Here is a 14,002-nt window from a genome sequence, read left to right on the forward strand (position 1 = left end):
GCTGAACAGGAAACACAAACAGGGAGGAGCCAGCTTTCCTTCTGTTTGGTTCAGGGACAGCACTATGACAAGCAGGGTACACAAGGCCATGGCAGAAGTGGAGGCCAGGTTCTGCGGAGAGGTCTGTCATAGAGGGCCCAAACTTTTCCAGAAAGAAGACTAGGCCTGGTGAACCTCGCATGGCCCTGCCACGAGCCCATCCACTCCCAGCCGCGGTCACCGTGCCGCCACTTAATGAGCTGCTCTTCTCAATTTTGGAGTCTCGGCACTGGGGCTCATTACGGTTTGGATCGGTTAGCGCTGAACGTCCCATAATTGCATAGCTTGCCTGATTCTCTGTCATTAGCTCTCTGGGCTCCACCTCTCCTATTGAATTTGCTGACTGACCCCAGCATGAAGAATCTGGTTAAACAAGGCAGTTCTGGCTGCATAGTCGGGGCTGCCTGCCCCCTGCACGTCTAAGTTTCCAGTGGTCCCACTGTCCTCAGCCATGAACTTGGAGTTGTTGTCTCACTGTGCATGCGACCTTCTCTCTGAAAGTACAGATGACTGATCCTATTACTCACACAGAGGAAGGGAATTGAAACACAAGGTCAAGACAGATGGACTGGCAATGAATCACATTGCCTTCGTGGTGGGAAACCGGCACAGTCAGGAGCCTGTCGGGTCTCAGGCCAGGAAGATAGGGGGGCCAGGGACAGGACTGGGGTTTGATTTCCTCAGTCTCCAAAGTGAACTGAAATCTGAACCTGATGCTATGAAGATTGCCCCTGTGCCTGGGGAGTGGGGAGGGCATCCCAGACAGCACATAGGGTTCTTAGGAATCCTGGCAGTTCCCAGAGATGCCTGCTCTCAAGGAACCCTATTCAGCCCTCTCTGATGGAGACTTTCCTGGACATCTGGAATGAAGTGACTGAGGCCCCAAATCTGGGCGTTCTGGAATCTGGCAGACTCAGATGCAACCACAATCATCTCCACATACCAGGCTTTTGGCCAGATGACTTTATTTTTTAAGTTAGAACTAACCAGGATGAAATTGGGGTAGGAGAAGGAAGAGCAACGTCTCCCCCAAAACTGTAATATGAAACAATGCACTCCCTAACGTATTTCTCCAGCATGATTTGAAAGGCAGAGAGAATTGAGGCCCACACAGCAGAAAGGGAGGATTCTCAGCTATGAAGCACCTTCTGTGTGCCAAGCCTCTCTGCTTCAGCCCTCACAGAGGCTTGGCAGTAGGAGAGTACCATCCCCTTTTACAGATGTAGACTGAGGCTTAGAGGCATTATGTGACTTGTCCAAGACCTCACTGGTAATGGTGGTGATAAGGCTAAAATCTGAGTATTCATGATGCTCTGCCCACTGCGCTAAGTGCTTGATTCCATCTTAATGCTCACTTAACTATCAACACGACCTTCTGTGGTTCCCATAACTGAGATGTGTAGGTTAAATAATCTAGCCAATGTCACCCAGTGGGTAAGCGGAAACAAAAAATCTCTCTCTGAGAGACCAGAGCTTTTTTCTTAACAATCATGCTCTTCGATGGCCTAGCAACTTAGCCAATATCCAAACCTTTAGGTCCAGAGCTGGGGCTCTTTCCACAATGCAAGGCTGCCCGAATATGACATATTGCCACCTTTAAAAAGTCTAGTATTATTTAGACTGTGTTGTCTGCAGTCATATTTCTGCAGTCATTCTTTCTCATTTCTCTACGAGAAAGAATCTTCATAGCATCAGGTTCAGATTTCTTTCTCATTTCTCTATGAGAAAGAATGAGATGTGTGTTGTTAACATTCCAGACAGACCACTGGCCCTGGTATCACAGATTTCTGATGAACTTTTAGGGGCAGCACCATCTGAGCAGTGAAGCACAGGAGACCCATGGGGACAATCACGACAGGGAACCCTGTCCCAGTTCAGCAGACCCTGCCTGGCCTCCAGCTCCTCACCCCTGACTCATCCTACAGGCCTAGCATCCAGTATTCCCTGCAAATTCTGGGGTCAGAGGTTTGTAGGAACTTGCCTACTTTCTTCTTGGCACATTTAATTTTTGTTCACCTAGCCTGGAACTTGAATTAAAAAGTCTTTGAAGTCTGGAATCTGGATGTCTATGCCTCAACCCTATCCCATCTGCTGTGTGAAGCGGGAGTTCTCTGTAAAGGAATGCCTTAATATACCAAACACACTTGGGAATGGCCTCCACTGAGCCCCCCAGTGGACCAGTGCTGGGCTGGATGCTGGGATTATAGAGGGCAGGTATGAGAATCCTACCTCGCTGGTAGACCTTTTATTGCACAGCAACATGTTCCTGCCACCCAGAACAGTGCCTTGCACTTCCTGGCACAGAGATCCCAAACTACTCAGGGCCAGGCTCAAAGTTCTCAGTCCAAAGTGAACCTGGTTTGAATGAATGAGCAAATGGGTGACATTGGTTTCTTCGCTCTAGATCATTGCTACATAAGAACCCCATTGGGGCCAGGACATAGAGCTTCTAGGATTCATCAGAGGTTGAGCATGGAATAGACCTCAATGAATGGCCAGAAATGAACTAATAGGACTCATCATGCTGCATATGGCAACTTGAAGTCAACAGAGAGGGTTACAGGTGCACAAGAGGTGTTGAGCCCAAGCTACAGTATCTTGGTATATTTCTAAGATCAATCCTTAAGGGATACCCTCGAGTTCACCAGGAAAAGAAACAGAACTGGAAGAGGACAGCATTTCAGACAAAAGAAACGTGCAAAGGAGCCCAGGCATGCAATGGTGTGCTGAGATAATGGGGAGTTGTCAAGTGTAGCCAAAAGAGTGGAGGTGAAGTTGAAAATGACTGAATCAAATCCTGAATCTTGTTATATTGATAGACCCTGTAAACTTATGTTTATCATATTCCATTAAAATAACATCCTCTACCCCTCTTAGAACATTTCTGTCTATATCAAGGGGTTTCCATAAAACCTGAACAGGGAATGCCCTCAAATTTTAGCAGAGATCCCATACTACCACACCTTAGAATTTCCATCTCAGCTACAAGGCAAACACTAGACCTTCATGCATTTCACAGGAAGAAATGAGGAGACCTTGTGTTAGTCAATGGGATTGCCTTCCCAGCTCCGTGGTACTAAAGTGGAATATTTTTGTATAGAAAGAAAAGGGACTAGACCTCCTAAAACTCACGTATAGGCTCCAACATTGTTAGAGCAGGAAAAGGCCTTAAAAGGCCCACCTCCCCATCCTCAGATGAAAAAACTAAAGTTCAGAGAGAGAGAGGATTGTCCAAAGAGACACAGCACGTTAGTACAAACCAGGAATAGGAAGGAAGGATGGAAGGGGGAAGGAAGGGAAGAAGGTTGGATCCTGGCTCCTAATCCATGCTCCCCATTGCATTGAGAACTTCTGTAAGAGATTCAATTGATAAAATTGCAAGACTTCTTTCCAGTGAACTTAAAAGCAAAGACTAAAAAGACTTCTGAATTCATCTTCCTTAAAAATAAATAAATAAATAAATAAAAAATAAGTCTGTTGGGCTAGCCCATGACCTGGTAGTTAAGGTGGCTGGACCCACATGGCTAACTATGGCTTGAGTCAAAAGTCCCAGACCCAAAAGCTTGAGAAACATGCCAGGCGCATGTGCATGCATGCCCCAAATCCCAAAAGCAGGGAGTGGTAGGGGAGAAGAGATTGCAACATGATTATGTCCCATTGGGGGTGCCTTCTCACTTTATTTCTCTCTCTTTCCAACAAGTGCACACACCTTCTGACAAAACAAAACAAAAACAAAGAAAAAAAAATCTCTCTAACTCTTCTAACTTCTCTGACCAACTAAATCTTTAGCTCCCACCCTAAGACAATATTTAAATCAAGATAAATTTCTCGCTTACCCTTTCCCTCCTCCCAGCAGTTTCTACCAGAAAGAATGAGAATAGCTTAGTGATGACAAAGGAATGTCTTGGAGAAAGGACCAAAGCCCATGCTATTTAAATAAATTCCTCACTACCATCTGGCCCAGGGTAGAAGGCAGAGAGACAATGAATCCAGCGAATGTTTAAGAAGAGAGATTGTTCATTCATCTGAACATGTATTCACCCAACCACCACTTATTGAACTCCAACTGTGCACACTCAAGTCACAGTCAGAAGTACAAATATGAATCAGCTATGAACTCAGCCCTCAGGACATTTTTCACTGTGTAAAAATGACATACCTGCAAATTACTAGCAGACTACTAGGGCCAGGCTCAAAGTTCTCAGTCCAAAGTGAGCCCCAATTCAATGAATGAGAAAACGAGTGACATTGGTTTCTTCATTATAGATCATTGCTACATAAGAACCCCACTGGGACCAGGGGCAACACGTGGCATGGTGGTTAAGAGCACTAGACTCCCATATGGCTGACTGAGGTTCAAGTCCTAGACCTGGCAGCTTGCCTCCTCACTTTCCCTCTCTCTGTATCTCTCTTGCTCTGTCCATCTCTGGTCAAATTACAAATAATAAATAAAGTTAAATAATTCTTTAAAAAAAAAGAACCCCATTGGGGTCAGAATATAGAGCTTCTAGGATTCATGCCAGGTTGAAGAACACGCTTAAGAAACACAACCCTGGGAAGGAAGGACTCCACAATGGAGAAGAGCACTGTTGGTTCTCTTCCCGTCTCAGCGCCTCAGGTTCCCCAACCAACAATGATGTGATGGCACAGATGAGCTCTGAAGAAACTTTCAGCAACAACATTCGATGCTTCTATGACCCCAGTTCCTAGCACTGTATAAAAGATTGTAAATGCAATCTCTCTTCTTAAAAATGCACTGGATTCATTGTCTCTCTGCCTTCTCAAGGTCACACCCTGTGTTTCTGTGGATTTCTCTTGGGAAATGGGAGAAGAAAAGAAACTCAATTCTAGCTTTGCTTGGCCTTCCTTTTGGCTTCAACAATAACAAAAGTCCAGTTACCCCATTGACAATTACAGTCTGCACTTTTCACCACAGGCACAGAAAATGACCTGGCAGCAGAAAACCAGCCACAGACCCAGGGAGCACACATGCAAACCATTATCCAGTTGGAGACAGGCTCGCCTGCAACAGCCCCCAGTGGCTCAGGAAAGCTGGACGTTTCCCTTGCAGGCTGGGGGCAACCCAGGAAGCCGCCTGCCACTGTCTGCAGCTTCACCCAGCCTGGCTCATCTCAGACTTCAGGCTAAATACAACTCATGTGAGGTGATTGACTCAGTGAGAGGTCGTAGTTGTTTACTTGCTACAAATCCAGGCCTGATCAGGTCCAGAGAGAAGTTGATGAACAAAGCCTGAGTTCCCTGAGGGTAGAGACCATGTCTGACTAGGTTACCAACATGTCCTCCAGCACATAGCCCCATTCAGCATGCACCATCTGTAGTCAGTAAGTAGCTGCAGGATAATTTCATTGGAGATTAATGAACAAATGACTGCCTGAATTAATGAGTGAATGTTGTGTTTTCATAACGTCTAAGGAATATTGTGGAAAATACAGAGCCTGGGTAGAGTACTGTCCAGTGCTCAGGCTTAAGTCTCAGCTAGGCACGTGTCCTAGCTTTGCTCTTATGAGCTCTGTCCTTGGGCAAGGAACTTCACCTCCCCAAGCTTCGGATTCTCATGGGATGGACATAGTAACGGGCATTGCTGTCCAAATCCTCCTTTACCAAAGCATTTGATGCCCCAGTCTCTAAGGGTATGGTTAGCCAATAACTTTCGGCTGTCAGGCCCTCCAGGTTCTGTTTCAGGACCTCTTCCCTTAAGATCACATCCTTCCAAGGACTGTCCACTTGTTAAAAACAAAAACTTTACACAAAATTAACGAAACCAACCCAGCTGCAAGGGTGCACACTGCTGAGACGCTGTGCTCCACGGGCTGGGACTACATGGAGGACCAGGCTTGATTCCCGGTGTGCCTGTAGTCCCAGCTGGGAGGCTGAGGTAGGAGAATCATGATGGCGAGACCTTGTCAAGAGGAAGAAGAAAGAACTGAAACACTTAAGGGACCCAAAATGGAAAGAAATCTGTTGATTATAATGTGTAACAGATTGCAATGTCTTTGACTGGATCAATATGCAGTGTATTCCTGATGGAAAAATTCATTTGGTATGCTGTATGATACACAGTGATTAAATGTATAAAATTTTAAAAGTGAACTGAGTTTCTTTGAGCAGAAAACGATTGATGAACTGGGCAGACACCAGAACCAGAAGAGGTTCTGAGAGCTCTGTTGCAGCCACGGAGGCAGTGAGCTTTTACAGGCTGCACACGGAAGGGAAACGGAAAGGATTTCATTGCTTCAAATGGAAAGACGCTAGTCATAGATTATTTGGCTGTTTCTGATTGATAATGCTTCTAGTTTTGTGGTACCATTTATGGTGGACTTCAGATTTCTTACCTAGGAACTTAAAGTACTGGAGAAGCCCTAGCATAATGGCCTCCTACTTTAAAAACTTGAATGCACTCCAACGACAGATCTCAGTGAGACACAAAGGCCCCGGCCATGTTGGCTAATGCGCAGCAGCTCTCATGTCAAAGCTCCCTGTGAGGTCAGCCGAGGTCATCACACCAGCCTCAGCTCAACCCATCCTCACCCTCTGCCTAGTTTTGTTTCCTTCCTCTCCCTTTACAGCATGGATCCCAAAGGGGCTCCCTACTAGCCATCCTGAATTCTAAACTCCACCTCAAAGGCTTCTTTCCAGAAAACCCAACCTGAGACTGCTCATTTGCAAAATAAAGATATTAATAATCATACACATGGGCCATGAAGACTGAATGAGTAGCTGTATGTTAAAGTACCCAGCCCATAGCAAGGGCTTATCAGTGTGAGCCAGGTTTGTTATGAGGGTTGGTAAAGGACAACCATTTAATCAACAGCTCCACCCTAACTCTTCACTGGCAAGACTCAGGGAGAAAATGTCAAGGTGCCTTAGATTGAGCTGTAGGCAAGAGTGGAAGAAGGAAGTAGGAAAGAAAGGGGATACCTGGATGCAGCCCTATGTGTATCCCTCAGACTGGCCTCCAACTCACTCCCCAAGACCTTTCCCATACAGAAAGCTAAATCAAGGACTGGACCTAGGCGTCCCTGAAAAAAACGAAGGTCACTCTGATGGTGGAGGGCCAGTCCTGGGACTGTGCAGACAGGGGCCGACACACCGACCGTCTTCGCTGAACACCATGGTTCAGTCCCAGCAATGCCATCGCCGTGACTAGCACCTTCCAGAGGACTGACGTCCCAGACCCAAATGCAAATAGATCGAGGAGAAAATAAAGGCAAGCTAAGGCCATAGCAGCCACAGTTTCTTGCTGTCCAGGGAGCTCATCTTCAGCCCATTCTCTCTCGCTGATAAATCCTTGATCTTCCAGGGAGGTGCTCAGACCTGAATTCAGTGTTTTCACAACTAAAGGGGAAGGGGAGAGAGTTACCATTGTCAATAAGACCTGGAGAAGTATGGGTAACGCACTGCAAAGCACTCTGAGGCCCTAGAGAGAGCTCTCTTCCTGGACTCAAACTCTTTCACAGCCTTTTACAGAAGCTGTCACTGCTACTATGTGATAGAAGATAAATTTGGTACTTAGACAGGTTAAGCGGCTGCCCATGGTCACAGACTGGTGAGAAGTAGAGCTGGGATTTGAAACTAAGTCTGATCCAAGGTCTATAGGCTTTCAACCACTGAGGTCCACATTACAGATTTTCAGAGCAGGATTTTGTGGGATTTTTGCTTTATTGCTTTATTGCTTTTAAATATGAAAACATCCCAGCAGATTCAGGTGCAGAGTGGAAAGCCACTAAACCCTATCATGACACCTCTCATCACCTATGCCAGGTCAGCATGAGAGCCCAAGTCCAGGCCTATGGGGCTGTCACTCTAGTTTCTTCCTGGAAGCAACACCTAGGAAACAGCCAGTTTTGCTTCTGTTTGTTCATTAGGGCCTCAAATACCAATGGCCTAACCCACGTGATTCACCCTGGCTACTGGATGATTTCCACGCAAATTGATAGTACTTATTTATTTATTTTTGTTCATTTAGGTGAACAATGGCACTGCAAAGTGAAATTCAGTTTCACTGGAACACAAAAGAAGTAAATTATCCAGCATTAATTATTTATCTGAGGACAATAATTATGGTGTTATTCCCTATGAGAGAAGCCTCTGAAACTGAGAACAAGCAGACAGAAGTAGCCACTGTTATTTGCCTATAATGCAGAATCATCTTGGACAAATTACCACCCCCTCCCCGACATCACATAAATATACACAAACCTTCTCTTTGATCATGGCCCATACACATCCCCCAGAACATAAGCAAGTAACATGTTGGTAGATCCAGAAACAGAGTGCCTGCAACATTCTGGGTAGGCCCAACAACACTGGGCCGTGAATGTTTTAGAGGAAATACCACCCTCTCTCTGCAGTCCACGCTGCCCTGTCAGAACTGTAAAAATGAGGACATCATGGAAAAAAAAAATCATTTCACAGGTTGCAACTTTTGGGGCATGCCAGGACCTCTTGGAGTTGCATTTGTCTGGAGTTTTCCTCCCAAGGTATCTGCTGTACAAGATCAATGGGAAATTCTACCCTGCCACCAAAAGAACGTTCATCTGACTCCTAAATCATATTTATGTCAGTGAATTTCGTTTTACCCATAAAACTTCAAAGGAGGTTAGAAGTGGAGGGGAAAGATAAAGAGAGATCGAGGGAGATAAGTGGTTCCCAGGATACCAAGATCTGATATTCCGATATTCACCCCATATTCTCTCTTCAGAGAACCTATTCGTCATCTGAAGAAAGAGAAGCTAACACAGATCGAGCAGGGTTTCTTTTATGTGCCAGGCAGATGTTTTACACATATTATTTTAAATGCTTATAACAACCCAATGATGTAGGTATAAATTATCCACAGTTTATAGATGAAGGATTAAGCCCAGTTGTAGCTAATCAGTAGCAGAATGAAGAATCGAGTTGAGGCAGTTTGGCCTTCTAACCACTGTCCTACACTACCGTGGATGATGGCTTCTCTGCCACCAACACAGGCCTCATCTAGCCATCTCAGGACCCTTGAGGGGTCTTCAGAGGGAACACAAAGCTCCGCTGACACAGACGCTGCTGCCCATCTGGTCACATAGTTCCTGACCTACTTCCCTGGGCAGGTCAGGGGCAGGAAAGAGACTCCGCTCCCTCCAGAACACTTCCATTTTGTCCTGACTATAGCTATCTGTGATTTCTAACTTTCTCAGTGAAGTCACCTGCGTAGAGTGAGAGGTCCAAGCAGCAGTTTCTAGAAGAATTTCCAAAGATCACTTACATGGAGAGCCCCAGTCATGCAGCACTCAATATGCAATGGCTCACCTCTTGTAACCTTGAGTGTGTGAAATTCGTTTGATTAACGCATCAACCATATTAAGTAGGTTTTACTATTACCCGCTTGAATACATGAAGGACCTGAAGTGCTGACAGGGTTCAGGAACTTGCATTGGCTGCATAGCGAGTAAGGAGAGCCCAACTCTGAAGCCAGGCAGCCATATGTCCTAAGATGACCACACTCTCTCATCTCAGGATGGACCATCAGCCATGACAAGCTGAGGTGGGCCCCATCTCTAGAACGTACACATATTCTGACAGGTCTGTCTCTCACCATATCTGAGTTCTCCCTTAGAGACACTGCCTGCAAAAATAGTTGGGCTCCTGTATGATCCTTTATTCTGGCTTCTAGCTGCACAGGAAATGGCTAATTCCATTTCTAACAGTGTTCTGGATCCTCAGGAGCATGCATGAACAGTAGTCACATCCTTGAACCTCGTCATAACAATGGCTTATGGAGAGCAGGCTGATGCCCTCATAGAGGTTGGCTCAGTTCTAGTAGGCTTTTAGTGTATAATTAATCATCTTTTTTCTGATTTTGAAAGCAACACACACTAACAAAATTTTTTAAATACTCAAGAACCAAATGAACAATATGGAAATTAGTGCAGATGTAAGTTGAAGTTCCCTGTAACTTAAGTGGAAGGTTAAGGATAAAGGCAAGATTTTAATCATACATTTAATATATAAAACAGAACACTACACAATAATGAAACAGTGACTGAACAGTCTACAAAGGCTACTTGGATTCTGTTGTCTCAAAATAGCCCCATCAGAATGCCCCAGCTAGAGGAAAAAAGAAAAAGCTACGTGGACTCCCTGAGCCCTCTGAGGCTGCAAGTTCCTCTGTTGATGAACACTTCATACAGTGACAAACTGCCCAGGTTGGCCCAGGACTAGGGAGTTCCCAGGGACACAGAACTTCCATGTCAAAATCAGTTTGGAGACACTGAGACAGTTGATCAGTAGATCTGGAATCCTGGCATTTCCACCACTACTTCTGGTTTAGGCCTCCAGGACTTGCCAGGCCCCTCTCCGCTATCCAGCTGGGGTCAGGCACCCACTTCTGGCACCCTAAGTCTCTCCTTCAGACCAAATACCTCCATGCTCCTCTCACCCATTTGGACATCACCCACTGCTCAGAGTATGCCTCCATCCACTGCCCACATGGCCTTATTCCGGGAAACAAGTACTTCCCAATAGATCAGGATCAATTTTAGCAGCACTGCCCATTAGAGTGTTTGTTTCATTGTCTGCCTCAATGTTAGACTGTGGCTCCTTGGGGAAGGAATGAGCCTGGTTCTTCTGGGTCTCAGAGCCCAGTTCCCTCTGTATTTGCTGAGTGAACATGGCATCCCAGTACTGCAACCTAGGCTTTCTCCCCAGGACGGTGCATGAAGAGATGGGGCCACCTGCAGCCTGAAGATATTGAGGCTGGGCCTTAGCCAGAGTCCAGACAGGGCAGGCCTGAGAGACAGCTGCAGGACTTACCGTTGCCCTGGCAGGGGGATGGAGTCCAGGTGGCGGCCTCCAGGCAGTGCCATCATGTTGATCCCAATCTGCAGTAAGGCCTGCCCACACCGGTCAGGGCCCTGGAAAGAGAGGGCAGGATGGGTCAATGAGAGCCCACGTGAGGAGGTGCAGTCATTTTTATCCTTCAGTCCAGACCACAAGGAGCCAAGGAAAATGAGGAGGACAGGTCTCCTAGCCCTCCTCTCCTTTTGAACCAGTCTACACTCCACTGTACTCACACAAGTAAGGACTCAGATTAATCATGTTTCTGAGTTCTTAGACTGCCTCAACAATCTTTTCTTATGTCCCATTGCCAGATATTTATCTGACCCATTTTGCTATGTACCAAATGTTGGCACACACAGGTCAGCAACTATTGCATAGGAAATACTTGAACTAAAGAAGTAACCATGGTTACTTGGAGATTCGCATTTAACTGGGCATTTTGTATTATTTGCTAAGTCCAGCAATTCTACATTCTAATTCCTAGTTAGATTTCACCATGGCACTGGGTTATTCACTACTATTATGTATAAATGTACCTTGGAAAATGTGATCCTATAATGAGTACAGTGCCTGCTTCCCCAAATCCATTCCATTTCAGATGATGTAATTTTCACCCACATTGCCAGTGATTGGTAGGAATAAGCATGTGATTCAATTTAGACCAATGAGCTCCAATAGGAAATGTTTTCTTCCTCTTGCCATCTCTGTGTCAGTCACAAGGTGAGAAACAACTCTCTTACTGAAGTTGAACAAGGAGGCATATCCACTTTGGCTGCTAGAGACTATCTTGCAATCATGACAGGCACTAGCTAGAGAGCGAAACTTGCTCACAGAGCAAAAGTAGGGGTCCTTGACCACCGAGCTGCTGAATCAACTAATCCTGAACTCTGGCCATCTCTAGGCTTCCTGTTATCTAAGAAAACAAAATTCTTGGCATGTAAGTCCATGTGAGCGTAGGTTTTATTCTGTACAACCAAGAGCATCCTAATGAACTAAAGTGAGCCAGGTTCTGGGGGCCTCTGATCCCAGCACTGAGCATGCACTGGGCTCACTGGTGCCTCCCAGGTTGAACCAAACAGCATCCTCCTTCCTCTTCAAACACGCTGCCCAGAAGTGTGTCTCCTTGCCTTGCCTGTCCTTTCCCAGCATCCTACAGGGCCTTTCTTCACACTCCCTCCCTTTTTAATTTCTTTCCCTCTTTTAGCTCCTTCTCCAAGCCCTGAAGAAGCCCTCTCTGAGGAAATGAAGGTTCTATCACCTTTGCCCAGGTAAAGCAACAGAAGAGAGGTCAGCCACAATGTGGCATATTCTGAGCTTAAGAACAATAGATTTCTTTTAAAATATTTTATTATTATTTTTTTTAATTTGCTATAGGCCATGTTTGTTCACCAGGGACAGATGAAGAGAGAGGGTAAAGGAAAGTGAGAAAGCAAGCCGCCAGGTCTGGGACTCAAACCACAGTTGGCCATGTGGCCTTAACTACCATGCCACCTGCTGGCCCCAATAACAATAAATTTTAAGATGTTCAAAAAAAAAATGTAAGCATGAACTTGTGGGAAAATACAGCTGAGGAGGACAAGGTACATCCAAAAAAGCCAACTTAGACTCCATGGTTACAAATGACCACGAGAAAAAAAAAAAAAAAAAGGATGTGACTAAACACAAAACGCCCCCTGGTGATGCCAGGAATAAAGAGTTAACTTAGTTATTCTGAAGTGTGATGGCACAGGAGTCCAGGATAAACTGGCGCATTAGGTCTTCTCAGAGATTCACTGCCATTGCCTGTTTCCTTGCCTGGGGACCCCACTCGACTGTGAGCCTCCTGAGGGCAGGGACATCTGCGTTCCTGACACTGCACCAAGGCACGGGGCATGTCCACCACCTGTCTGTTGAAAGGATAAGTGGAATGAATTTTTAATACATTTATATTGAATCCCCTTTCCTCTCTGCAACTAAGAATCATAATGTCCATTCCATAGGACTATTACAATGACGACATGAAATAAGGAAAGCAAAAGTCACGGGCCAGGTGAGAGTTCAATGGTTACTATCATAATTCGTATTAGGCCCGAAGAGTCTGCTCTGGGCTCAGCTCAATAGTCACTATGATAAGGGAGATGCAGGAAATGAGATACAATATAAAGCATTAGCATCGTAATAGCACTCAATGTGCTTTGTTATCATGTGTTATCACCATCATTATTTCTTTTTTTCTTTTTTCTCTTTTTATAATTTGTCAAAGGATGCATGCAAGAAAGAAGCAGGGGAAGCACAACCCATGGAGTGTGGCCACAGTCCCCTCCCCTCCATTTCTCCTTCTCCTCCATATCTCTCTCCTTTCAGAATTTTGGGCACACACATACGCACACGTGCATGCACCTGGCGTGTTTATAAAGCCGCAGAACCAGGATTCGAACCTCACAGTTGACTACCTGGAACCAGTTGCATTAACACCAAGCCACTGGATGACCCTGCAATCGCTATTTCGATTATTATCCTCATTATTTGGAAAATGTACTTTTGGAAGCTAGTGAGTCAACAGTCTGAAAAGATGACATAAAATAAAAAGTAGAAGTAACAAAATGAGGTATTTGTTACCTTGTTCATATGTTTGACTAAAGTACAAAAAAGGAAAATACCAGCTTCTCAGAGCAAAAGCCAATATGTAATCAACTGGCAGACAGCAAACAGGTTTATTTCACTCCCATCTTCATCATGCAGAAGAAATGGGGCAAAATTAAAATCCTGAAGAGGAAATTAAAGTCAGGCAGCTGAGAGAACAGGGATACAGTAAAGGGGTTATAAAGCCCTTTAAAGTTGGAACCAGTGGGATTCTGTAGAGTGAGCAAACACCCACCCTGTAATATGGAAGAAAACTTAGGATCTGGGACCAGCAGTTAGCATAATGGCTATGTCACTAGACTCCCACGTAGTCGAGCGTGGTTCAAGTCCCGGATCCGGTGGCTTAAACTCACACCGGGCGCGTGTGCATGTGTGCCCAAGATCCCAAGAGGAGAATGGAGGAGAGAGGGGATTGCGGCGTGGCCATCCTCACTGGGGGGTGATTTCTCGCTTTTTGTCTCTCTGTCTCTCTCTGTCTGTCTGACGAGCACACATGCCCTATAGC

The 14,002-nt window shown here is 45.4% G+C and overlaps 1 protein-coding gene across 1 annotated transcript in view; it reads right to left on the reverse strand.

Moving 5' to 3' along the window:
• Window positions 1-14,002, reverse strand: part of INSC (INSC spindle orientation adaptor protein) — a 141,747-nt gene that overhangs the window by 93,856 nt on the left and 33,889 nt on the right. The window contains exon 2 of the mRNA XM_006142526.1: window positions 10,849-10,949. Coding sequence (XP_006142588.1) covers window positions 10,849-10,949 — 101 coding nt within the window. The remainder of the gene's footprint in view (window positions 1-10,848; window positions 10,950-14,002) is intronic.

Source organism: Tupaia chinensis, unplaced genomic scaffold (assembly GCF_000334495.1).
Source record: "Tupaia chinensis unplaced genomic scaffold, TupChi_1.0 Scaffold000077_1, whole genome shotgun sequence".
NCBI lineage: Eukaryota > Metazoa > Chordata > Mammalia > Scandentia > Tupaiidae > Tupaia > Tupaia belangeri.